General features: G+C 43.3%; 1 protein-coding gene across 12 annotated transcripts in view; it reads right to left on the bottom strand.

The window, feature by feature from the left end:
* Positions 1–25,666, bottom strand: part of EVI5 (ecotropic viral integration site 5) — a 284,357-nt gene extending 258,691 nt beyond the window's left edge. For 3 of the 12 annotated variants that reach the window (XM_054476264.1, XM_063664759.1, XM_063664778.1), the window contains exon 1: positions 17,242–17,778. In XM_054476264.1, the coding sequence (XP_054332239.1) occupies positions 17,242–17,283 (42 nt within the window). In that variant the 5' untranslated portion in view covers positions 17,284–17,778. Of the gene's footprint in view, positions 1–6,114; positions 6,203–17,241; positions 17,779–17,817; positions 18,138–25,647 lie in introns of those variants that run through there. The other 9 variants (XM_063664750.1, XM_063664773.1, XM_063664774.1 and 6 more) reach the window with 6 other exon arrangements.
* Positions 25,667–26,351: the final 685 nt, after the last annotated feature.

Raw genomic sequence — 26,351 nt, 5'->3', positions numbered from 1 at the left:
ACAAATATACTAAATATCAATAAAATAATTTTTTAAAGGTCTTCAGCATCTCACCTGGTAAAGTACCATGTTCTATTAACAAGATGTGTGGCTCTGACAAGTTATTTAAGCTCTTTGAACCTTGGTTTCCTTGAATTAAGCAATAATTCTAATGCTTTACTGTTGTAACATTCCAGAGAAATTTATACAGACTCAAATAAGCAGATTTTTTTGGCAGAGTATGGTGGTTCACGCCTGTAATCCCAGCACTTTGGGAGGCCAAGGTGGGTGGATCACTTGAGGCCAGGAGTTTGAGACCAGCCTGGCCAATGTGGCGAAACCCTGTCTCTACTAAAAATACAAAAATTAGCTGCGCATGGTGGCAAACGCCTGTAATCCCAGCTACTTGGGAAGCTGAAGAAAGAGAATCACTTGAACGTCAGAGGCAGAGGTTGCAGTGAGCCAAGATCACACCACTGCACTCCAACATGGGCAACAGAGTAAGACCCTATCTCAAAAAAAAAAAAAAAAAAAAAAAGAACTCATATAAGCAGATTTTTTATGCAATGGTTAGTTTCAAATATAACAGGAAAAAAAAATCCTCAAAATGTTACACTATAATAGAAAACTAAGGTCTTAATTCCCTGAGCTCCATATACTAGGTTACAGAAACAATCAGACATTTCTGGGACAAGTCAATACAATGAGAGTACATAAGCAAGACTAAAGATACACAGCTACACAATAACGGACTTTCAGAAGATGCCGAAAAAGCATTTAGGACTGCAAGAGATTTTTTTAAATCTGATAATATTAAAGGAATCTAAAGTGTTACATACTTAACTCCGACACATCCACATCTTTCTAGTTCTCACCTGCCATAGGCAAGTAGGTGTTCTGTCTGAAGTCAGAAGACTTCCGTCAGAGCTTATGCTCTTTGGACTCTCCTAGAGCTCAGGTGATTGCTCCCTTCTTCCCAGTTTCTGCTCTCAATTTTTAAACATGCTCCTCCGCCATATTTAAAAATCTTGGCTGGGCGTGGTGACTGACTGACACCTGTAATCCCAGGACTTTGGGAGGCCAAGGCAGGTGGATTGCTTGATCCCAGGAGTTTCAGACCAGTCTGGGCAACAAGGTGAAGCCCCATCTCTACAAAAAATACAAAAAGTAGCCGGGCGTGGCAGCACATGCCTGTAGTCCCAGCTACTCAGGAGGCTGAGGTGAGAGGACTGCTTGAGCCCAGTAGACCAAGACTGCAGTGAGCCATGAACGCACCACCGCACTCCAGCCTGGGCGACAGGCAAGACCCTGTCTCAAAAAAACAAAACAAAAACAAAATCTCACTGAATTTTACATCCCCCTAAGTACCCTGTGTCTCACTGTATCCTCCCTTCCCCATAGCTAAGCAACTACGAAAAAGGTTTAGATTTTCACTCTTTCCTTTCTCACCTCCCACTTTTTCATTGCAAATTCTATTCTGCCATTTTTCTGAAACCACACTTAACCAAGGTTACTTACCGAGAACCTCTTTGTTGCTAAATCAAGTAAACACTTGACAGTCCTCACCTTAACTTGATCTCTCTGCAACATGTGCCCCAGTACCATTCTCTCCTTTTATTCTGATTAGAAAATACATGTTAAGAACCCAAATATCACAGAAAAAAATGGAAGTCCAAGTACTCTGTAACCTCACTCTCAAAGACAGTCACAGTTAACAATATGGTATATATTCATCAAGATTTCTTTTCTAATAATACATATGACATTTAGGTATGTATGTAATGTTTTAAATTTTACAAAATTGGAAAATTTTACATATTTCCTTGACAATTTATTTTACTTAACGTACTTTGATCTTCTGTGCTTGTCAGTATTCGTGGTACGAAGATTAATTCCTTCCCTCCTCTCATGCCCCCTGCCACCCTACCCACCCCAGGCAAAGGGCTCCACATCCTAATACCTGGAACCTGTGACTATGTTATCTTATATGGCAGGGGGTGCTTTGCAAAGTTAAAGATCTTGAGATAGGCTGGGTGCGGTGGCTCACGCCTGTAATCCCAGCACTTTGGGAGGCCGAGGCAGGCAGATCACGAGGTCAGATCAAGACCATCCTGGCTAACATGGTGAAACCTCATCTCTACTAAAAAAAATATATAAAAAATTAGCCAGGTGTGGTGGCGGGCACCTGTAGTCCCAGCTACTCAGGAGGCTGAGGCAGGAGAATGGCATGAACCTGGGAGGCGGAGCCTGCAGTGAGCCGAGATGGCACCACTGCACTCCAGCCTGGGTGACAGAGTGAGACTCCGTCTCAACAACAACAACAAAAAAAAAAGATCATGAGACGGGAGGTTATCTTGAATTATCTGGGTTGTGCCTGATATAATCACAAAAGTCTTTATGAGAGAGAAAACAACATGAAAGCACAAACAGAAAAAAATTTGAAGCTGCTATGCTGCTGGGTTTGAAGATGGAGGATGGGGCCAAGGAATGCAATGCAAGGAATACAAGGAACGCAGCTCGAGAAGCTGGAGAAGATTCTCCCCTAGAGCCTCCAGAAGAAAACAGCCCTGCTACAATCTTGACTTTAACCCAGTGAAACATTTTGAATTCTGACCTTCAGAACTGTGAGATACTAAATTTGTTTTGTTTTAAGTCACTAAGTTTGTACTAATTTGTTACAGCAGCACAGGAAAGTAACATAGTATAGACACCATACTCCATCAGCTGTATAGCATTCCGTCATATAAATATAAATGTACTATACTTGATTTAACCAATCCTCTATTGATGGATACTTGGAGTGCTTCCAATTTTTTACTATTATTAATATATGTTAAAGACATTTCTCCACATGTGTACGTTTCTCTAGGATTTATTCTATAAAGTATAACTACTGGGACAAGTAACATGACACTACAAGTTTTAACAGATATAAAAAGAAACCAGCCGGGCGCGGTGGCTCACACCTGTAATCCCAGCACTTTGGGAGGCCGAGGCAGGCGGATCACGAGGTCAGGAGATCGAGACCATCCTGGCTAACACAGTGAAACCCTGATTCTACTAAAAATACCAAAAATTAGCCGGGCGTGGTGGCGGGTGCCTGTAGTCCCAGCTACTCGGGAGGCTGAGGCAGAAGAACGACGTGAACATGGAAGGCAGAGGTTGCAGTGAGCCGAAATCGCGCCACTGACCTCCAGCCTGGGCGACAGAGCAAGACTCTGTCTCAAAAAAAAAAAAAAAAAAAAAAAAAAAAACTCCAAAACTCTGGGTTTTTTTGTTTGTTTTTTGAGACATGGTTTCGATCTGTCACCCAGACTGGAATGCAATGGCCCGATCCCAGTTCACTGCAACCTCCGCCTCCCGGGTTCAAGTGATTCTCCTGCCTCAGCCTCCCAAGTAGCTGGGATTACAGGCACCTGACACCACTCCCGGCTAATTTTTGTATTTTTAGTAGTGACAGGGTTTCACCATGTTGCCCAGGTTAGTCTTGAACTCCTGACCTCAGGTGATCCACCTACCTCGGCCTCCCAAAGTACTGGGATTACAGGAGAGAGCCACAGCGCCCCGCCAGAAGTCTGTATTTTTACTCACACTAACAACATTCCAGCCCCTCCCTCCCTCTTCAAAGTTCTATTCTTTTAACTTCTGTTAAATCACTTTCCTTGGTTTCCTTTTATAGTGGCTACTCTTTTTGTTCTTATGCAGACTCTTCATCAGCTCATTTCTTAAATGTTACTGGTCCCCAACATTCCAATTCCACTCTATCCTTCCTACACACACTCTCAGAGATATCTCATACTTCCTTTACCCCCAATTACTACTTACAAACAAAATGGAATTCATCACTCCTTCCTTTTAAATCTTTTCCTCCACAGTGTTCACTCTATTGTCATACCAACATCCAGCAGCCTATAACAGATACATAGGGGTCACCTGATCCCTACCTTATCCTCACCCCATATATCAAGTCTAAGGATTCCATGTCCTTATAGCGCTAGAATCCATAAGCTTATCTACCTCCCTTCCAATTCCTTGGATAAGGAATACATCAATTTTCTTTTTTTTTGAGACGGAGTCTCCCTCTGTCGCCAAGGCTGGAGTGCAGTGGCACGATCTCGGCTCACCACAGTCTCCACCTCCCGGGTTCAAGCAATTCTCCTGCCTCAGCCTCCCAAGCAGCTGGGATTACAGGCATGTGCCACCACGCCTGGCCGGAATACATCAATTTTCAAGTGTATTACTTTACTGTGTGTTTTCCCTATTCCAAGTCTTATACCCCACTGTACTAGAATATTCTTCTTATTTTTTTTTTTGAGATGGAGTCTCACTCTGTCGCCCAGGCTGGAGTGCAGTGGTGCAATCTCGGCTCACTGCAAGCTCCGCCTCCCGGGTTCAAGCAATTCTCCTGCCTCACCCTCCTGAGTAGCTGGTATGACAGGCACACACCACCACGCCCAGCTAATTTTTTATTTTTAGTAGAAACGAGGTTTCACCATGTTGCTCAGGCTGGTCTTAAACTCCTGACCTTGTGATCTGCCCGCCTCGGCCTCCCAAAGTGCTGGAATTACAGGCGTGAGCCACCACACCCGGCCTGCCCACTGTACCACAATAATCTTTCTAAAACTCAATTCTGATTTGTCACTCAACTAGATCTTTTATAGATGGCAGGGTGGAATGTAAAATGGTGTAATTTCTTGGGGAAAATTGTTTAGCACTGTCTTCTAAAGTTAAACATACATCTTCCCTACAACTCAGTAATTCCACCACTATTTATTTATCCAAAATAAATGAAAGTGTATGTCTACAAAGACTCACAGCCAAAACTTCATAGCGGCCGGGTGCAGTGGCTCATGCCTGTAATCCCAGCACTTTGGGAGGGCGAGGCACGTGGATCACCTGAGGACAGGAGGAGTTCAGGACCAGCCTGCCCAACACGGTGAAACCCTGTCTCTACTAAAAATATAAAAATTAGCTAGGCATGGTGTCAGGCACCTGTAATCCCAGCTACTCGGGAGGCTGAGGCAGGAGAATCACTTGAACCTGGGAGGTGGAGGTTGTACTGAGCCAAGATTGCGCCACTGCACTCCAGCCTGGGCGACAAGAGCGAAACCTCATCTTTAAAAAAAAAAAAAAAAAGAAAAAAAAAAGGGCCAGGCATGGTGGCTCACACTTGTAATCCCAGCACTTTGGGAGCCCGAGGCGGGCAGATCACCTGAGGTCGGGAGTTCAAGACCAGCCTGACCAACATGGAGAAACCCCATCTCTACTAAAAATGCAAAATTAGCCGGAAGTGGTGGCACATGCCTGTAATCCCAGCTACTCGGGAGGCTGAGCCAGGAGAATCTCTTGAACCCAGGAGGTGGAGGTTGCCATGAGCCGAGATCGTGCCATTGCACTCCAGCCTGAACAACAGGCTGTCTCAAAAAAAAAAAAAAAAAAAAAAATTCATAGCTACTTTATTCATAATAGCCAAATAGAAGATAGGACAAATAAATTGTATTATATTCATACAATGTATTAATATGCATGGATTAAAAAGAACTACTGATATGTGCAAGATCACGGATGAATTTCAAAAACATTATTTTGACCAAAAGAAGCAGACACAAAAGAATACACACTGTGTTATTCTACTTATGTGAAGTTCAAGAACAAGAAAAACTAATCTATGGTAAAAGATATCACAACTCCAGACTGGGCAACAGAGCAAGACCCCCAAAAATTAGCCAAGTGCAGTGGCACAAACCCTGTTGTCCCCACTACTTGGAAAGCTGAGGCAGGAAGATCGCTTGAGCCCAGGAGCTCAAGGCTGCACTGAGCTATGATCACGCCACTGCACTCCAGCCTGGGAAACAGGGCAAGACCTCATCTCTGAAAACAAAACAAAACAATCACAACAGTGGGGGTTAACTAAAGCAACCACAATAGGAATGATTCACGTAGGTGTACCTTTATCAAAATTCATTAAACTGGTCAGGTGCAGAGGCTGATGCCTGTAATCCCAACACTTTGGGAGGCCGAGGCAGGAGGATCACTTAAGCCCAGGAATTCGAGACTAGCCTGGACAACATAACAAGACCCCATTTCTATGAGAAAAAAAAATTTTTTTAATTAGCCAGGTGTGGCAGCACATACCTGTAGTCCCAGCTACTCAGGAGGCTGAGGTGGGAGGATTGCTTGAGCCCAGGAGGTCAAGGTTGCAGTGAGCCGTGATCACCCCACTGCACTACAGTCTGGGCAACAGAGCAAGACCCTGTCTCCAAAAAAAAAAACTTATAAATTATTTCTGGAATTTTCCATTTAATATTTTCAGACTGTAATTGACCACAGTTAAGTAAAACTGCAGATAAGGGAGGATTACTGTATTCAAAGACATTATATTATTCATGACTTATCCCCAAAATTCATTTTCAATTTACTTCAAGGTCCTTTCACCACCAAATTATGCTGTTTTCCAAACTACCCTGATTTCTGGTATGCCTGAAGAATACTACATTTTTCTTCTACCTTTCTCATGTATTTTATTCAATTATATAATTAATCATTAAAGCTACACTTTTATACAGTATCTGCTAACGCTGTTCTGATAAAGTCACTAGCATAATTTATGAGCACACTGGATTTATTTCTGACATACAAAAGATTCAGGACAAAGACAACAGCAAATAATCATTTGAGCACCAACTCAAAGACAAAATCCCCATCCTTCCTTCTATCTCAGTGCTTCCGCTTTCCTATGAACAAACAAAAAAAGCATTTATCCATAATAAAGCAAGTTTTGTTCTTATCTCTCATCAAGGTCCCTCTCAAGAACAAAGGAGCTAGCAGTTACTTAAGAAGAGTCCTGATAACAAACTTACAAGACACTAAATAGCAAAAACAACAACAAAAACCCAGATAATAGCCAGTTTAACTAACTTCAGGGAACACTTTTCAGAGAGTTTAACTGTGTGAGTTGGATGAGCACAAAGAACTATTAAGGCACTAAACCCACATTGTTTTTGGCCACTTAAAAGGATAAACTGCAAACAGTACAAGCAGAGAAAGCTCTCTTGAAGTAAACAGCTAAAAATGCAAAATAAACATACCAGGCTAGTAGCAATACCTAGTGAGAAATGAGATGACACTTTGCAAGCAAACTTAGGGGGCCACAATCAACAGGTTCTAACAACAATTAATTAATCTACATTCTTCCAATGAGGAAGGGCTATCGTAACACCATGAGAGATAGTAAAAATTCCCCATGTCATCTGATTGATATCTTGAATTTTATATACAAACAAAAAAGTAAAATACAGTCATGCACCGCACAAGAACATTTCAGTCAATGGATACCACATATAAGAGGGTAATACCTGCCTGGGCATAGTGGCTCACACCTGTAATCCCAGCACTTTGGGAGACTGAGGCAGGTGGATCATTTGAGGTCAGGAGTTCAAGACCAACCTGGCCAACGTGGTGAAACTCCGTCTCTAATAAAAATGTAGAAATTATCCAGGTGTAGTGGTGTGTGCCTATAATCCCAGCTACTGGGAGGCTCAGGCAGGAGAATAGTTTGAACCCAGGAGGCAGAAGTTGCAGTGAGCTGAGATAGCGCCACTGCACTTCAGCCTGCGAGACACAGCGAGACTCCATCTCAAAAAAAAAAAAAAAGAGGGTGGTTTCATGAGATTATAAGATAGTACTTTTGGTGTATCTTTGCTGTTTATATACACAAGTACCACTGTGTTACAACTGCCTACAGTATTCCATACAATAACATACTGTACAGGTTTGCAGCCTAGGAGCAAAAGGCTATACCATATAGCCTAGGTGTGTAGTAGGCTCTACTATCTAGGTTTGTCTAAGTGTATTCTACGATGTTCATGCAACAGTGAAATTGTCTAACAACTCATTTCTCAGAACATATCCCCATTGTTAAGCAACACATGACTGACTGTTACTAACTTGTGGTAGAAAGAAAAGGCCAATGGGGATTTTGTGCAGTTGAGAAGCAGGCTTTTGTATTTTATAAAACTTGTTAAAAATTAATTTGAGGCCGGGCGCGGTGGCTCACGCCTGTAATCCCAGCACTTTGGGAGGCCGAGGCGGGCAGATCATGAGGTCAGGAGATCGAGACCATCCTGGCTAACACAGTGAAACCCTGACTCTACTAAAAATACCAAAAATTAGCCGGGCGTGGTGGCGGGCGCCTGTAGTCCCAGCTACTCGGGAGGCTGAAGCAGGAGAACAGCATGAACCCGGGAGGCAGAGGTTGCAGTGAGCCAAAATCACGACACTGCACTCCAGCCTGGGCGACAGAGCGAGACTCCGTCTCAAAAAAAAAAAAAAAAATTAATTTGAAGAGCCGTATGTAGAGCTCGCAGGTTTTTATTTTTTGCCAAATATTAGAAGGAAAAATCTATCTACTATCTAGAATCACAACTTCATAAGAAAAAGGGCATTTTAACACAGAAAAAGGATGGATGTAATTTAAAGGTGAATAAATTGTATAAACATTGACAACATTTCTATTTCATCACGAACTTTATGGTAAAAATTCTAACTCAAAGAGCAACATCTGGGAAGCTACTGACTTCGTAAGCGTTTTAAAGAAAATAAAAATATAGAATGTCAAAGAATAACAAAGCTATTAGAGATATTTAAAATAGAGACTTTAATGGGTGGTTTTATCATTCACTTTATGTTAACTATACACTAAACTCTCCACAACTTTATTAATCTTTAATAATAGCTCATAACTTTTTCTAGTTTAGAAGCTTTTTTCAAAATAAAAAATTCTGAATACTACCTCTTCCCATGATTGGATTTAAGCATTACTAACTGAAATGATAAAACCATCATGACTTTTTTTTTTTTTTTTGAGATGGAGTTTCACTCACTGTCACCCAGGCTGGGGTGCAGTGGTGTGATCTCGACTCACTGCAGCCTCTGCCTCCCATGTTCAAGTGATTCTCCTGCCTCAGCCTCCCAAGTAGCTGGGACTACAGGTGCACACCACCATAGCCAGCTAATTTTTTTTTTTTTTTTTTGAGACAGAGTCTCACTCATCGCCCAGGCTGGAGTGCAGTGGCAAGATCTCGGCTCACTGCAAGCTCCGCCTCCTGGGTTCACGACATTCTCCCACCTCAGCCTCCCGAGTAGCTGGGACTACGGACGCCCGCCACCACGCCTGGCTAATTTTTTGTATTTTTAGTAGAGACGGGGTTTCACCATGTTAGCCAGGATGGTCTCGATCTCCTGACCTCGTGATCCGCCCGCCTCCGCCTCCCAAAGTGCTGGGATTACAGGCGTGAACCACCGCACCCAGCCAATTTTTTGTATTTTTAGTAGAGATGGGGTTTCACTATGTTGGCCAGGCTGGTCTTACTTAAACTCCTGACCTCAGGTGATCCATCTGCCTCCGCCTCCCAAAGTGCTGGGATTACAGACGTGAGCCACCACCACGCCCGGCCCATTATGACTTTTTAATAAATTTTATTATATATTACAAATATGCAAGATCTATTATTCATGCAACGTTTAATGCACACATGGATTTCCAGACCCCTTGCAGAGATCTACAGCCCAATTCATTTCTCCAGGCACTCATCTCCTCCTACCACAAGTTTCTCACATTTTAGGCTGGACGATTCCTTTAGAGAAGGTATCAAATAGCTCATTAAACCGGATTATCTTCAAAATCACTTCCAATCTTGAGATTATAAGATCCTGGGACAACGAGTACTTCTAAAAAGAATTTTGAGACTCCTAAAGAAATGACAGCTTGACCAATATTTAGGTCCTCTACCTCCTGACACTCTTTTCAGAAAACTATGAAGAAATTTAAAAGGTGTAACCCCATAAGGAGGAGACAACAATGGAGGACAGGTGGCAACAAGTTTCTGTATAATGGAAAGCAGACAGTGGACTTCCCAGGTGAGATGGCAGATTGAACACACACACACATCTAGTTTTGCTTCCTCCCAAAACGTTACTAAAACAAGGATAAAGAAAACTGTGTTATTGTTGTTTGTTCTGTTTTTAGGACACAAGCCATTAGGACAGGGAGAATGAGACAATAGCAACAAAATTTTGGAAGCTGGAAAGAAGCTGGATAACTGACCTAGTCAAAGATGCCAAAATCTTTTTTTTTTTTTTTTTTTTTTTTGTGATGGAGTCTCACTCTGTCGCCAGGCTGGAGGTTCAGTGGTGCAATCTCAGCTCACTGCTACCTCCACCTCCTGGGTTCAAGCAATCAGCCTCAGCCTCCTGAGTAGCTGAGACTACAGGCGCATGCCACCACGCCCAGCTAATTTTTGTATTTTTAGTAGAGACGGGGTTTCACCATGTTGGCCAGAATGGTCTCGATCTCTTGACTTCATGATCTGCCTGCCTCAGCCTCCCAAAGGGCTGGGATTACAGGGGTGAGCCACTGCACTCTGCCAAAGATGGCCAAATTCTAAGCCAGCAATGCTGACAAGTAAGAACAAACCAGTTTATGCCATAGATTCCTCAAAAGGCTCAGGAACTGCCAGAACAAAGTGGGGAAGGGGGACTAAAAGAAAGGAGCAAGTGAATGCTGAACAGTTAGAATCCCAGATTTCCTCCAAGCTGCTGAGTGGCCCCACCCGCAATGTGGCAGGTGACAGATTTCTTTTCTCAAGAGGGTAAACCATACAAGGTGGAAGACATAGGCATCCTAACAGAGACAGATTGTGTAAGCCCATATACTAAATGTTCTATGGCTCCTTACCCAACCCTCTTTTCCTGAGTTCCCAGATACTGACAACCAGACCTCAACTCTCCAAGCAGAAAACTGGAAGATACTCTCTGGAAAATATGACTGGGACAAAAGGAAAGATAAATACAGTGGAGAAGCCTCAAACAATCCACCCAGACCAATCATTTCAATCTTGGCCACACACTGGAATTATCTTGGCAGCTTTAAAAAATACTGGTGCTAATCTACACAGATAGAAATCAGAATAGTGGTCACCTCTGGGCTGGGAGTGAGAAAACAGAAGAAAGGCATATGAAGGAATTTTCTAGAATTTTTTGCCATGCTCTACATCTTATATCAGTTACATGGTAAAAATCAAACTATACACTTAAATTCTGTGCATTTTACTGTATGTAGCCACACCTAATTTTTTTTTTAACTATCGCTACCTGGGACCTAGTCTCAGAGATTCTGAAGTAATTATTAGCAGCAGGGATTTTTTTTTTTAAAGCTCTCCATGTGATTATAATGTGCAGCCGAAGCTGAGAATCACTGCTTTAGACTCTAGAATATAGGGTAAAATGACACGTCCTTAAGTCCTACTTACAAGTTCAGGACTTCCCATCAGCTTTCAGTAGACCACTCTTAATCATGAACAGACAACCAAGGATTACCAGTCTTCCGAGGAGAGCCTCTACTAATAAGACTATATCAAATAGGAAAAAAAGTAACTTGGAAGAAACTATGCAAGGAAAAGAAGGTCTAGGCCAGGTGCAGTGCTTCACGCCTGTAGTCCTAGCACTTTGGGAGACCAAGGTGGACGGATCACCTGAGGTCAGGAGTTCAAGACCAGCCTGGCCAACATGGTGAAACCCCGGCTCTACTAAAAATACAAAAATTAGCTGGGCATGATGGCGGATGCCTGTAATCCCAGCTACTTGGAAGGCCGAGACGGGAGAATCGCTTGTACCCAGAAGATGGTGGCTGCAGTGAGCCAAGATCATGCCACTGCACTCTAGCCTGGGTGGCTGAGACTCCATCTCAAAAAAAAAAAAAAAAAAAGAAAGGTTTAACGATTTTTAACATTTTTTATGATCTTTAACATTCTCAGAGAGATAAAAACAGATATGGCACCCATGAAACAAGAAGAGATGGAGAAATAAGTGACTGAGTAGAGGAGGCTGAACCTACTGGCCTGCAAAAGGGAATATAATCAAGAAACAAGCTGAGGGAGTCTCTCTGAGCCTATTCTGGCTCAGAATGCTGCCAGATAAAGTGATATAAAAATTTTTTTAATTTAAAAAATAAAAAGAAGCAAGCTGATTTGGCTAACTCACAGAATCCCAGAAAGGCTCAGAATCTAGGAGCCTAGGAGTTCCCAGGTACAGGGTCAGTGGTGGAGAGGCATGGGGCTAAAGAGAAAGTAAGTGGTTTAAAGTCTATATAAGGTACAGTTGGACTCTAGTCTAGGTTCCCTCCTCTACCACCATTCCTATCTCATAAATTTATTTTCTAGAAACTCTGACCTGGTGATACGATTTGGCTCTGTGTCCCCACCCAAATCTCACCTTAAATTGTAATAATCCCCACATGTCAAGGGCAGGACCAGGTGGAGATAAATGAATCACAGGGGCAATTTCCCCCACCCTGTTATTGTGATAGTGAGTGAGTTCTCACGAGATCTGATGGTTTTACAGGGGGCTTCACCCTTTGCTGGGCATTAATTCGCTCTCCTGTTCCCCTGTGAAGAGGTGCCTTCCACCATGGTTGTAAGTTTCCTGATGCCTCCCCAGCCATATGGCACTGTAAGTCAATTACACCTCTTTTCTTTATAAATTACCCAGTCTTGGGTATTCTTCATAGCAGCATGAGAACAGACTAATACACCTGGTGAGACTCCAGACTCAAGAAAAGTAAAGTGAGGCTCAAGGCTGAAAGCCAAGGGGTTAAACAGAAGGGTGTTTGATGAAAAGCAGCCCCTGCCCACAGCCTACTTTCTTTGCCCACCTCTCAGAACACTGGGAGCCAAGCATAGACCCTGTCCCCCTCCCCTAGATTTGATTTAGATACCACTTTGCATGCTGCCAAGCCAATTTCCATCATAGAACTTCTCCTAGTGGAAGACAATAATCTTTTTTTTCAATTTCTACTACCCCCACTAGACTCCGAGCTCCTTAAGGGCAGAAGCAGCATCTTAATCAGTTTTGTATCCCCAGAGCCTAACACAATGACTATCAATATACTAAATACTCTATAAATCTTTAATTGGTCCTACACACTGGTGATACCATGTTAAAAAATAATACCATGCAAAACTTAGTTGGAAATACTAGAACACAGAAGGTGTACTTTGGATCAGGTCACGAACAAAGAGTAAAGATTTAGAATTTATTGAAGAAATGATGTCTCAGATTACTTTAAAATAATCCCAGGGCCACCCCTCCCTCACCCTGCAAAAAAAAAAAACAGATATTTTTCTATATGCAGGTCACAAATGTTTTAAAATATCAGTTACAATAACATCAAAAAACATCAAATATCTAAGTAACAAAAATGTGCAAAGCTTCTACACGGAAAACAGAACATTACCAAGAGAAATTCTCAAAAGACCTAGATACAGAGATATACCATGTTCATAAATTGACTCAATATTGAAACATCAATTATCTCCAAATTGATATATATTCAACTCAAATTCCAAAATTTGTGGAAATTGACAAGCAGATTCTGAAAATTATATGAAAATGCTAACAGCCAAGAACAGCCCAGAAAACCTTAAGGAACAAAGTTGGAGAGCTTATATTACCACATATCAAAGCTTATTATAAAGTTACATTAATACAGTGATATTAGTGCAAGGATAACAAATACACAAATAGAACAAAGTATCCAGAAACAGACCCACACTAATTTCATAAATTAGCTGACCATACTGTTATCTAATTTATGGAAAAAAGTTCCACACAGTGCAGACGGACAAGGATGGTATTTGCAATAATTGGTGCTGGATCAAACAGACGTCCATATAGTAAAAAGTGAATCTTGGCCCGGTGCAGTGGGTCATACCTAAATCCCAGCACTTTGGGAGGTCAAAGCAGGCGGAGATCATGCTACTGCACTCCAGCCTGGGTGATACAGTGAGACCCTGTCTCAAAAAAAAAAAAAAAGTAAATCTTTTTTTTTTTTTGAGACCAAGTCTCACTCTGTCACCCAGGCTAGAGTGCAATGGCACAATCTCGGCTCGCTGCAACCTCTGCCTCCTAGGTTCAAGCGATTCTCCTGCCTCAGCCTCCTGAGTAGCTGGGATTACAGGCACCCGCCACCAAGCCCAGCTAATTTTTGTATTTTTAGTAGAGACAGGGTTTCGCCATGTTGGCTAGGCTGGTCTCAAACTCCTGACCTCATGATCCGCTCGCCTCGGCCTCCCAAAGTGCTGGGATTTCAGGCATGAGCCACCACGCCCGGCCTAAAAAGTGAATCTTGACCCCTGCGACTCATCAAGAATTTACTCTAAATTATATACCTTAAATGCAAAAAGTAGGGGATGGGTACAGTGGCTCACACCTGTAATCTCAGCACTTTGGGAGGCCGAAGAGGGCAGATTGCTTGAGCCCAAGAGTTTGAGACCAGCCTGGGTAATATGTTGAAACCCCGTCTCTACAAAACATACAAAAATTAGCCAGGCGTGGTGGCATACGCCTGTAGTCATAGTCACAGCTACTCAGGAGGCTGAGGTGGGAGGATTGCTTGAGCACAGGAGGTGGAGGTTGCAGTGTTCTGAGACTGCACCACTGCACTTCAGACCCTGTCTGAAAAAAAAAATTTTTTTTGCAAAAAGTAAAATAAAATTGCTATAAGGCAACACAGAAAAATATGTTCATATTCTCAGGTTAGGCACTGATTTCTTAAACAGGACACAAAAAGCAGTAACCATAAAGGACAAGATTGATAAAGTATATTTCATTAAAATTAAGAATCTCAGGCTGGGCGCAGTGGTTCATGCCTGTAATCCCAACACTTTGGGAGGCTGAGGCTGGTGTAGATGTATGACTTGAGCCCAGGAGTTCGAGACCAGCCTATGCAACATGGCAAAACCCCATTTCCACTAAAAATACAAAAATTAGCTGGGCATGGTGGTGCTCACCTGTAGTTCCAGCTACTTGGGGGTTAAGGCAGGAGGATTACCTGACCCTTGGGAGATCAAGATTGCAGTGAGCCGTGATCGTGCCACTGCACTCCAACCTGGGCAAGAGAGTGAGAGTCTGTCTCAAAAAAAAAGGCCAGGCACGGTGGCTCACACCTGTAATCCCACCACTTTGGGAGGCCGAGGTGGACGGATCATGAGGTCAAGAGATCAAGACCATCCTGGCCAACATGGTGAAGTCCTGTCTCTACTAAAAATACAAAAATTAGCCGGGCATGGTGGCACACACCTACAGTCCCAGCTACTCAGGAGGCTGAGGCAGGAGAATTGCTTGAACCCGGAAGGCAAGGGTGCAGTGAGCCGAGATCGCGCCACTGCACTCTAGCCTGGCAACAGAGTGAGACTCCATCTTACAAAACAAACAAACAAACAAAAAAACACATACACACACACAAATTAAGACTCTCCAGGAATGAAAAAAACACCATTAAAAGACTGAAAAGGCAAAATACAGACTGAAAAAATAAAAATGCAATATATATATATCCTAGAAAGGACTCATATCCAGAATAAAGTATTACAAATCAAAGAAAAATAAGCATATCAATGAAAACTGGGCAAAAAGACTTAACAGGCACTTCACAAGAGGAAACACAAATGGTCAACAAAAGATACTCAACCTCAGTACCAGGAAAATGCAAAATGAAACCACACTGATATATTACTGTACCTCTACTAGACCAGCAAAAAAAATTTCAACTGACAAGCACCAGCAAGGATGTGGGGTAACTGGAACATTCCCTGCTAATTGGTAGAAACACTTTGGGAAAATGTTCAACAATATCTAATACTAAAGTTTTATCAGGCACATACCTATAAAACCAACAATGCCACTCCTACGTACATACCCCAATCTAGTAATGTTCTATTTCTTGATCTTTGGTGGTTCACTTAGTAAAAATTCATTACCTGCAATGTTTTTTTTGTTTTTGTTTTTTTTGAAAGACGGTCTCACTCTGCTGCTCAGGCTGGAGTGCAGTGGCATGATCAAGGCTCACTGCAACCTCGACCTCCCCAGCTCTGGTGATCCTCCCACCTCAGCCTCCTGGGTAGCTCGGACTACCAGCGCACACAACCACACCCAGCTAATTTTTGTATTTTTAGTAGAAATGGGGTTTTGCCACGTTGCCCAGGCTGGTCTCAAACTCCTGGGCTCAAGTGATCCACCTGCCTCTGCCTCCCAAAATGCTAGGATCACATGCGTGAGCCACCGCACCCAGACCACCTGCACATTTAGAATTGTGAACTTTTTCTCTATACTTCAATAACTTAGTTCTAAGATTTATTTGACACAAAGTTCTCGGAAATCGTAAAGTTATCATTTTAGAATAGAAAAAAGAGCTTCTGGGCCAGGTGTGGTGGCTCACGCCTGTAGTCCCAGCACTTTGGGAGGTTGAGGCGGGCAGATCATTTGAGGTCAGGAGTTCGAGACCAGCCTGACCAACATGGCGAAACCCCATCTCTACTAAAAATACAAAAAAAAAAAAAAAAAAAAAAAAAATTAGCCGGGCCTGGTGATGCATGCCTGTAATCCCAGCTACTCGGGAGGCTGAGGCAGGAGAATATATCCAGCCTAGGCGACAGAGTGAGACTCAGCCTTAAAAAAAAAAAAAAAAAAGAAAAGAAAAGAAAAAGAAGGCCGGGCACGGTGGCTCACGCCTGTAATCCCAACACTTTGGGAGGCCGAGGCGGGTGGAACACGAGGTCAAGAGATCAAGACCATCCTGGCCAACGTGGTGAAACCTCGTCTCTACTAAAAATACAAAAATTAGCTGGGAGTGGTGGCGCGCGCCTGTAGTCCCAGCTACTTGGGTTGCTGAGGCAGGAGAATTGCTTAAACACAGGAGGTGGAGGTTGCAGTGAACCAAGGTCGCCACTGCACTCCAGTCTAGCGACAGAGCGAGACTCCGTCTCAAAAAAAAAAAAAAAAAAGAAAGAAAGAAAGAAAAGAAAAAGAGCTTCTGGTACACTGGTGAAATTCTACTAACAAAATTTTAAAACAAAAAAAAGTTACTTACATCAGCTCAGAACAAAGATTAAAAACTACCAGCAGATCACTTTTCTTTAACTTCAGTAAGCACTGGAATTCATTCTTTCGGCAAAGAAAGGAGTTTATTATTCAACACTGTAACCCAAAGAAAAGATACCACTTTAAGAAAATAATTCTTTTCGAAAGCAGCTCTACCAGCAATAGATAGGAGGAAAGCGAGGAAACCATTCCAAAAGGCTTGTTTAACTCTTGGGTGAAAGGATGCCAAATAAAATGATCTAAGAAGCCCCAAAGACAGACAGACAGACACAGGGAAATCACTGCAACTCTTCTGAGTGCAAACACCAACACCACAATCCAACCTACCGGAAATCCTGAGGTTAATTTGAGGCTTGCCCCACTAGTCATAAGGTAATTCAGGGATGGCTACAAACTCTCCTCAAGTGCATTCTGGACCTGGCACATCTGCCTTGCCCATCAGCAGCCTGGAGACACGCCATGCGCAGAATCCCGGAGGCCAAATAAAGACGCCAACTTTGCAAGTCAGGGGCGCGAGCGCTCTCGCCCCTCAGGTCCCCAGAGGGAACCGACTTCTGGCCTCAAGGGTGGGGTGCAGGGTCAGTGTCCTCCACGGGATTTACGAGGACGTGCCCCCGAAGCTGCTCCATCCCTCCACCGCCCTGGGACGCCACAGTTAGACCCGCCGACGAGTTTCTTCCCCAGCGCCCACGAGAAGGAGGGCTGCGGGCGGCGGCGACAGGCGAGGAAGCGAGTGCAGGGAACTTAGGCCCTGGCGGGGCCGGGCGCGCCCGCCCCGCTCGCGCAGCAAAACTTGCGGCGGCCCCCGCCCGCCGCGCCTCGGCCCAGCTGTGCGCCAGCGGAACACGGACTCACCGCCCGCCCGGCCTCCCGGCCCGCCCGGCCTGGCGCAGCGCCCCTCACCTTGGAAACGTTGAGTAGACTTCGCCGTAAACATTAACTTCCCATCCAGCCGGCAGCCGCGCCGCCGCGTCTCAGCGCCTCGGCCCCGCTCCTGGCTCCACGGGTCGCCCGTCCCGCGTTCCCAAAAGCACCACGCTCACTCAGAAGCTCAAGGCCGCCTCACGACCCTCACCTACCCCTCCCGGCACCGCCGCTGTGGGAACCGCAGCCAGCCCCTTGCCTGCTGGCCAGCTGGCTCCTCCGGGTCCGGCCCGGCCGCGTCAGGAGAGCCCAAGGCGCAGGCGCGGCAGGGCCTTAAAGAGACCCGGCCGCCTCTACCGCAGAATGGGTTCGAGCAGGTTAGGGGCCGGGCGGGCCGGCCGAGAAAAGGAGAAGGCGAAGGGATTGGACGGAGTGCAGCGGGGGCGGAGAATCCCTCTCTCTCTCCGCCTCTCTTTCAAAGCACCAGCCCTCAGTCCTGCAAGTCGCCGACTTCCTCGGCCACTTGAACCGCCCCTTCCATGTTAAAGCGGTAGAAGACACACCCCCTCGGGGGCCCGAAGCGACCCCGAGCTTAGGACTGCAGGCCTCGCGCTGCCGCACCGACCCGGAGCCTGACTTCCAGGCCCCTGGCACGCGGTGCAGACGCGCATGCTTCGGAAGGCAGCCCCTAGCTCCCCCAGAGGTGGCCTTAGGGCACTCTCAAAAACAATAATCAACGCGTAAATGACACTTGTAATTGTAATGTACTCTTACACGTCTCTTCGCACTGGATTTATCAGACTCCTGCAGGGGGCAGAACATGGGCACGAATATGTAAGATTAAGCCGGGCAGCCCTCCAGCGTCAACGAAGACATTCTTAGAAGGAAAGTACTTCGTTTGGGACGGAAACAGCCTATTAATTCTGGTCCAGGAAAAAAGCAGGCAAGAAAAATTAAAAGGCAATACAGATTACTTTCATTATATATTTAGAAGTGACAGCCGGGCGCGGTGGCTCACACCTATAATCCCAACACTTTGGGAGGCCGAGGCTGGCGGATTGCCTGAGGTCAGGAGTTCGAGACCAATCTGGCCAACATGGTGAAACCCCGTCTCTACTAAAAATACAAAAAAAAAATAACCCGGCGTGGTGGCGTGCGCCTGTACTCCCAGCTACTCTGGAGGCTGAGGCAGGGGAATTGCTTGAACCACGGAGGTGGAGGTTGCAGTGAGTCAAGATCGCGCCACTGCACTCCAGCCTGGACGACAGAACGATACTCTGTCTCAAAAAAGGTGACAAAAATTATAACAATTAGCAGCACAAGAAACTCCAAAATTATTTGTCTAGAAATTAGATATCCCTATTTTCTAAGTTTATAAGACAGAATTCGCAGATGGGTTTCCACTGAACTAAGCATTTCAGAAAAAAAAAAAAAAAAAAAAAAAAAAGCCACCTTACTTTTTTTTCAACAAGATTAGGAAATACCAAGAAATAGGAAGTAAAGCCATGCCCTCCACCCAGTTAAAAACTTTGAAAACTTGAACTTTTATCTGAGGCAAATGTTTGCATAACTTTAGGTTGTGCCATTATTTAAAGAAATTTCAATTAACAATTTTATTGCAACTCAATCCTTGTATAAGAAAACTAAGATGTGCAAGATATGCTTTGTTAAACAGATGCTTGAAGGCAGCATGCTCGTTAAGAGTCATCACCACTCTCTAATCTCAAGTACCCAGGGACACAAACACTGCAGAAGGCCGCAGGGACCTCTGCCTAGGAAAGCCAGGTATTGTCCAAGGTTTCTCCCCATGTGATAGTCTGAAATATGGCCTCGTGGGAAGGGAAAGACCAGACCGTCCCCCCGCCCGACACCCGTAAAGGGTCTGTGCTGAGGAGGATTAGTATAAGAGGAAGGCATGCCTCTTTGCAGTTGAGACAAGAGGAAGGCATCTGTCTCCTGCCCGTCCCTGGGCAATGGAATGTCTCGGTATAAAACCCGATTGTATGTTCCATCTACTGAGATAGGCTGTACCTCTCCCCTCTTATATTCCATCCGTCAGCAAATTCTATTGGTTTTTACCTTATAAATGGTCCTTGAATCTGTCCTCTCCTATTTCCTCCATCACCACCCTAGTCTAGGCTACCTTCACCTGGGGAGTGGGGGTGGAGGGATTACTGACCTAGTCTTCTTGTGGTTTACCCATGTCCCCTTTATCCCCTCTCTAATCTCAACACAACAGGCAAAGTGACTTTTTCAAAATACAGTGTGACCCTGTCATTTCCCAGCCTGAACCACTTAAACACCTTCCCATTCTCTTAGAAAAAACCCTCCTAACTAACCAAGCCCTGAATGGCCAGGTGCCTTGCCCACCTCTCCACCTCTTCTCACTGCTCAGACCAATTTCACCCTGCTGTCTGTGCTCCAGCCACACTGGCCTCTTTTTATTCCCTATTTACCGGTTTCCTGGCCTCAACAAAGCTTTTGCTCATGCTTTGCTCTGTGCCCGGAAAGTTCTCCCAGTCCTCATCCTTTGACAATGGCTCTAGTATCCACCTCTGAGAAGCACCTTCTGACCTCCCTACGGTAGTCTCTTACTCCTTTCACATTGCATGAAACTGTAATTGGGTAGTTATATTGGTGAATTTTTTACTATTAGCTCCTTAAGTCCAGGATTTGATTTTGTTTCAAGGTTGTATTTTCATATTTGTTAAATATATATTTGTTCAGTAAATGACAATTATAGATGCTAGAACTTAAACTAAATTTGGCGTAAAGTCAAAGGTAAAATGTCACAATCTGACATTTGGAATCAGAATCTAAAAACTTCAGTTATGTTAAAACTGATTTTATATCATTTTAGCTGGGTGGTCACAAGATTCTTTGGGTAACCTTTAAAACAGTTCTCAAAGAGCCTTTTGTAAGCACCTGAATTAATAATGATAAGACATGGGATGGCCCACATAAAACTAATAACATTGGTTGCTTCAAGAGAGGAAGACTGAGCCAAGCACGGTGGCTCACGCCTATAATCTAAACACTTTGGAAGGCTGAGGCCGGCGGATCATTTAAGATCAGGAATTTAAGACTAGCCTGAGCAATATGGCAAAACCATATCTTTAAAAAAAAAAAAAAAAAAATGTAGACAGGTGTGGTGGTAGGCACCTGTAGTCCTGCTACTTGGAAGCCTGAGGCAGGAGGATTGCTTGAGCCTGGAAGGGTGAGGCTGCAGTGAGCCATGATTGCGCCACTGCACTCCAGCCTGGGCGACAGAGAAAGATCTTGTCTCAAAAAAAAAGAGAGAGAGAGAGAGAGGAAGACTGGGTGACTGGTGGGTACCAGTGGGAAGGAGATTTTTACTGCATGCCCAAAAGGTTTAAAATTGTACCTTTTTTATCTTAAAGTATATGAATTATCTATTTGAAGATAAATAAATGACACAAAGTATGTGAATTATCTATGTGAAGATAAATAAATGACACAAAAGAGTGTCATACTGTTCCATTTATTTGAAATTCTAGAAAAGACAAAATTAATCTGTGGTGAAAAAAATCATAACAGTGGTTCCTTATGGCAGGGGATTGACTGGGATGGTACATGAGTGAAATTTCTGGGTGGTAAAAATGGTCTCTATCTTGATAGGGATGTGAGTTACATAAGTATATTCACTTATCAAAAAATATGCAGGTAACATTTCAGTGAATGTAAATTTTACCTTAAAAACTATAAAAAATAGTGGCCGGGTGTGGTGGCTCACACCTGTAATCCTAGCACTTTGGGAGGCCAAGGTGGGTGGATTGCCCGAGCTGAAGAGTACAAGACCAGCCTGGGCAACACGGTGAAACCCCATCTCTACTAAAATACAAAAAAAAAATTAGCCGGGCATGGCAGCGTGTGCCTGTAATCTCAGCTACTCGGGAGGCTGAGACAGGAGAATCGCTTGAACCCGGGGGGCAGAGGTTGCAGTGAGCCGAGATCACACCATTGCACTCCAGCCTAGGTGACAGAGTGAGAGACTCCATCTCAAAAACAAAACAAAACAAACTAGGCAGGACATGATGGCTCATGCCTGTAATCCCAGCACTTTGGGAGGCCGAGGTGGTGGATCACGAGGTCAGGAGTTCAAGACCAATCTGGCCAACATGGTGAAACCCCGTCTCTACTAAAAATACAAAAAAAATTATCCAGGCGTGGTGGCGGAAGCCTGTAATCTCAGCTACTCAGGAGGCTGAGGCAGAGAATTGCTTGAACCCGAGAGGTGGAGCTTGCAGTGAGCTGAGATCGTGCCACTGCACTCTAGCCTGGGCAACAGAGCAAGACTCTGTCTCAACAGCAACAACTAAAAAAAAACCATAAAAATTAAATAAAATTTAAAAATCTAATAGCTAACACCTGGTTGAGCACTCAACATGTATGGGTATTGGCTAAGGCTATATACATACACTATTTCGTTTAATCCTCATACTGTCCTCATGGGGTAGGTATTATTATCATAACCCCCTTGCATATGAAGAAGCTGAAATTTAATAAATACCAAATAACTTACCTCAATTTATACCCCTGGAAAGTGGTGGCAGAGCTTTTAACACAGTCAGTTGAATGCCAGAAGTGGTTAAACATTAGGCCCTGTAGTACTTCTCTGAAATTGTAATATTTTGGTTTATATACATTACTCATCTACTAGATCAAGAGCTTCACAATGATTGCAATCCTGTTTTGTCTTTTTGTTTGTTTGAGGTTTGTGGTTTCATTTTATTTTATTATTTTAAAAGACTGGGTCTCACCTATGTTGCTCAGGCTGGACTTGGACTCCTGAATTCAAGCCATCCTCCTGCCTCAGCTTTTTCTTTTTTTTTTTTTCTCGCTCTATCGCCCAGGCTGGAGTGCAGTGGCAAGATCTTGACTCACTGGAAGCTCTGCCTCCCGGGTTCACGCCATTCTCCTGCCTCAGCCTCCCGAGCAGCTGGGACTACAGGCGCCTGCCACCACGCCCGGCTAATTTTTTGTATTTTTAGTAGAAACGGGGTTTCACCATGTTAGCCAGGACGGTCTCAATCTCCTGACCTCGTGATCTGCCCACCTCAGCCTCCCAAAGTGCTGGGATTACAGGCATGAGCCACCGTGCCTGGCCTTCAGATAGTTTTATTTGCGGTAAATTCAGTGAGCAATTCAAAGTCTTCTATGTTCTAATACTGTACAGCCTTAGCATTGATTTGGGTCACCGTCTGGGAGGGGAACCCCTCTAAACTTGGCAAGGGTTAAACCCTGGAACACCATGCTCTAAACAGCCAAAGGTGTTTAAGTCAGTCATGTTAGCTCCATTGTTCACAGAAAGGAAATGGAAGGGAGACAGTCCTCTGAAAGGCAAAAACAACCCAAGGTACAAAGAAGGAACTCACCAGAGAAGTCAAACCCACTGTGAACAATATTCCTCCCTCACCCTGGGAGCTTTTTTAGAGAACTAGACCATCTCAGTTACATTCTAGGATTGCACTGTCCAATACAGCAACCACTAGAGATACTAGCAACATGTGACTATTTACATTTAAACTTAAATTAAGCCAGGCATGGTGGCTCATGCCTGTAATCCCGGCACTTTGGGAGGCCAAGACAGGAGGATCGCTTGAGGCCAAGAGTTTGAGGCCAGCCTGAGCAACATAGACCCCATCTCTACAAAAATAAAAATAAAAAAATTAGCCAGGTGTGTTGGCACAACTGTAGCTATTCTGGAGACTGAAGTGGGAGGGTCACTTGAGCCCAAGAGGTGGAGGTTGCAGTGAGTTAAGATCATACCCCTGCACTCCAGCCTGTGTGTCAGAGTGGGGCCCTGTCTCAAAAATAAATAAACTTAAAGTTCAGTTTCATAGTCACACTCACATACTTCAAGTGCTCAATAATAGCACATGTGGCTAGTGGCTACTGTCTGACAGCACAAATATAGAACATTTCCACTCATCAGAAAGTTCTATTGGTAGCACTATTAAAGAAAAAGGAGACATAACACTCCATTTCAACTCCTACTAATATTCAAAACTGTTTTTTTTTTTTTTTAATGAAGGCTCACAATGAAATAGTGACAGCCTATCTTACTAGGCTCATTACTTTCTACAATATGAATCTGAAAGGTACTCAAATAAAAAGCTATGGCCTCCATGAACTGGAGTTATAAGAATAGCTTTAACTTAGCAGGGCATGGTGGCGTGCACCTGTAGTCCCAGCTCCTAGGGAGGCTAAGGTGGGAAGATCACTTGAGCCCAGGAGGTGGAGGTTGCAGTGAGCTGACATCACGCCACTGCACTGCGCTGCACCCTGGGCAACAGAGCAAGATCCTGTCCCAAAAAAAAAAAAAAAAAAAAAAAAAAAGAATAGCTTTAACCTCACCACTTTACCACTTTACCTCCACCATATGCATTCTTTAGAAGACTCTGACATCATCTTAGGAAAGAACATTATTAAGAGATACACAATTCTGTTTATCTCTTGATACTTGTGCACAGGTGGAGACTAGATCTGCCATGATTATGGGAAAGAACAAGCTCTCTGGATCTAGAGCTCAGACATCATTTCTATATGTGATACTACACATTAACACTGTCAGCCCAAAAAACTTTTGAAATTGAGCCACCAGAATGGGACATCAATAGTGTGCCAGTTTCTACCCTACCCACCAAAAGGAGAAATTCATTCATTTCTTGACTTTGCAAAATACTTGTTTTAAAGCACGATAAAATTTGGTGGAACTAGAGTTAGTAATTCCACTTAAACTATCCAATTATCTGGGAACTAGTAACTTCTACATTAATGCAAGTGACTAGACTGTGACCTAAAATTTCAAGTGTTCTTGCCAGAAACATGATCAACCCCTTTGAGCTCTTCGAGCTCCAATCTTCTCATTCATAAACTGGAGATAATAATATCTACTTAAGCACTGAAGTGACAGTTAAGTGGAATAATATATGCCATGTGTATAACAAATATTCAAAAATAATAGCTATTGTAATTGCTATTTTCCAAAGCCACAAAGCACCAATGTGCAAAAACAAAAAGACAAAAAAGACTGAATTAGAAGAATCCTGATTTTGACACCTGCTAATAGTCTGGCTTTTAACCTCTGTAAGCTTCAGTCTCTTCATCAAGCAAATAAAAATAAGAGTCCCAATCATAGATGCGACGTGAGATGTGTTTTTATTTCATGTGAAATTGTCTAATTAAAGCCAGGTACAAACATTAGCTAATGTTAATTAGCAGTCTCTCCCACCTCCACCAAAAAAAAAAAAAAAAAAAAAAAAAGGATGAGGTGAGGAAACTATTTTAGGAACATGATACTTTACAGAAAAATTAATGTAGCTTTTATTATGAACTGTGTTCCCAAACACGACGGGAGGCAACACTTCTGAAATCATTGAGAGGCCATGCAACCATCAACACTGTCACCAAATAGAGTTTGTGAACAAATGCTATGGTAACCAGTCATTTTCTTCTTCTCCATATGAGAAATTTGAAGCCCATACAGACACGCTAGGTCTCCTCTGTGAATGTGTATATTCAAAGAAACGTAAACAGCAGCCAATTACAGCTAGGAGAGAATTGCGGCAAGTGTTGAATTACAAAAAGCCAATTACTAAAATACCTTTCTTGCAGGTATGGAATTAAACCTAACACTTCATAAATTTTGTTCATCACTTGAATGGCTGCAATACAATGAGATAACAGTCTTAAAATAAAACTGAAGATATGTTAACAAGCTGTTCCTGTGTTTTGAAGATTAAGCGAAATATACAAATCCTAACTCAGTAACAAATTACTTTCTGTTACAGCAATTACATTTTTATAAGTTTTAATATAAAGTCAAACATCGTTTCACACATTTACCTGTTTCCCACTAGGGTTTCTAAAGGCAGCAGTCATTTTGTTGGTAACCATGATAAGCAGAGAAGACAGAGAGACTGGGGATTTGAATTGAATTTATAGCTGACTCATAGGGAGTGTTAACAACGACATTGCCACTGGGATCCACCCATTTAACACCCTTTCAGTTCCACCTTATACACTTGTTAGGTAGTAGGGAGCTGGAAATGTGGAGGACTAGGAATGCTGAAACCAAAGCCTTTTTGTCTTAGGTATGCTAATTGATTTTGATTTTTCATTCCTTCTTTCCTTCTTTTCTCCCCTCCCTCCCTCCCTTCCTTCCTTCCTTCCCTCTTTCATCTTCCTTCTTCTGTCCCTCCTTCCTTCCTTCTATGACTTGATTTATCTCAGAATGACGTTACAACTGTTATTGTGTTTGAGTGCCGATGCTGAGGCATTGGCTAGAAACTTCTATAATTAGGTGTTTTCTGACACTAGACAAAATTATTAATTTGGTAGAACTTTCCTCTTTGGCTTTTTTTTTTTTTTTTCATTCTTTACCTGAGGTTTTGGAATTCTGCAGGCTATATTGTGTTCTATTAATGGATGTTGCAGTTTGTTACTCAGGGGCTATTGAGAGTTAACTATGCAATACAGAAGCAAGTGATATACCTTGTGAGAGGTACCTAAATAGAGAGAAAGCCGCTTCTTCAATTCTTTTCTAGGAG

Source organism: Pongo pygmaeus, chromosome 1 (genome assembly GCF_028885625.2).
Source record: "Pongo pygmaeus isolate AG05252 chromosome 1, NHGRI_mPonPyg2-v2.0_pri, whole genome shotgun sequence".
Classification (NCBI taxonomy): domain Eukaryota; kingdom Metazoa; phylum Chordata; class Mammalia; order Primates; family Hominidae; genus Pongo; species Pongo pygmaeus.
Note: the sequence above shows the minus strand (reverse complement) of the source record. Positions and strands in the feature narration are given on the sequence as shown.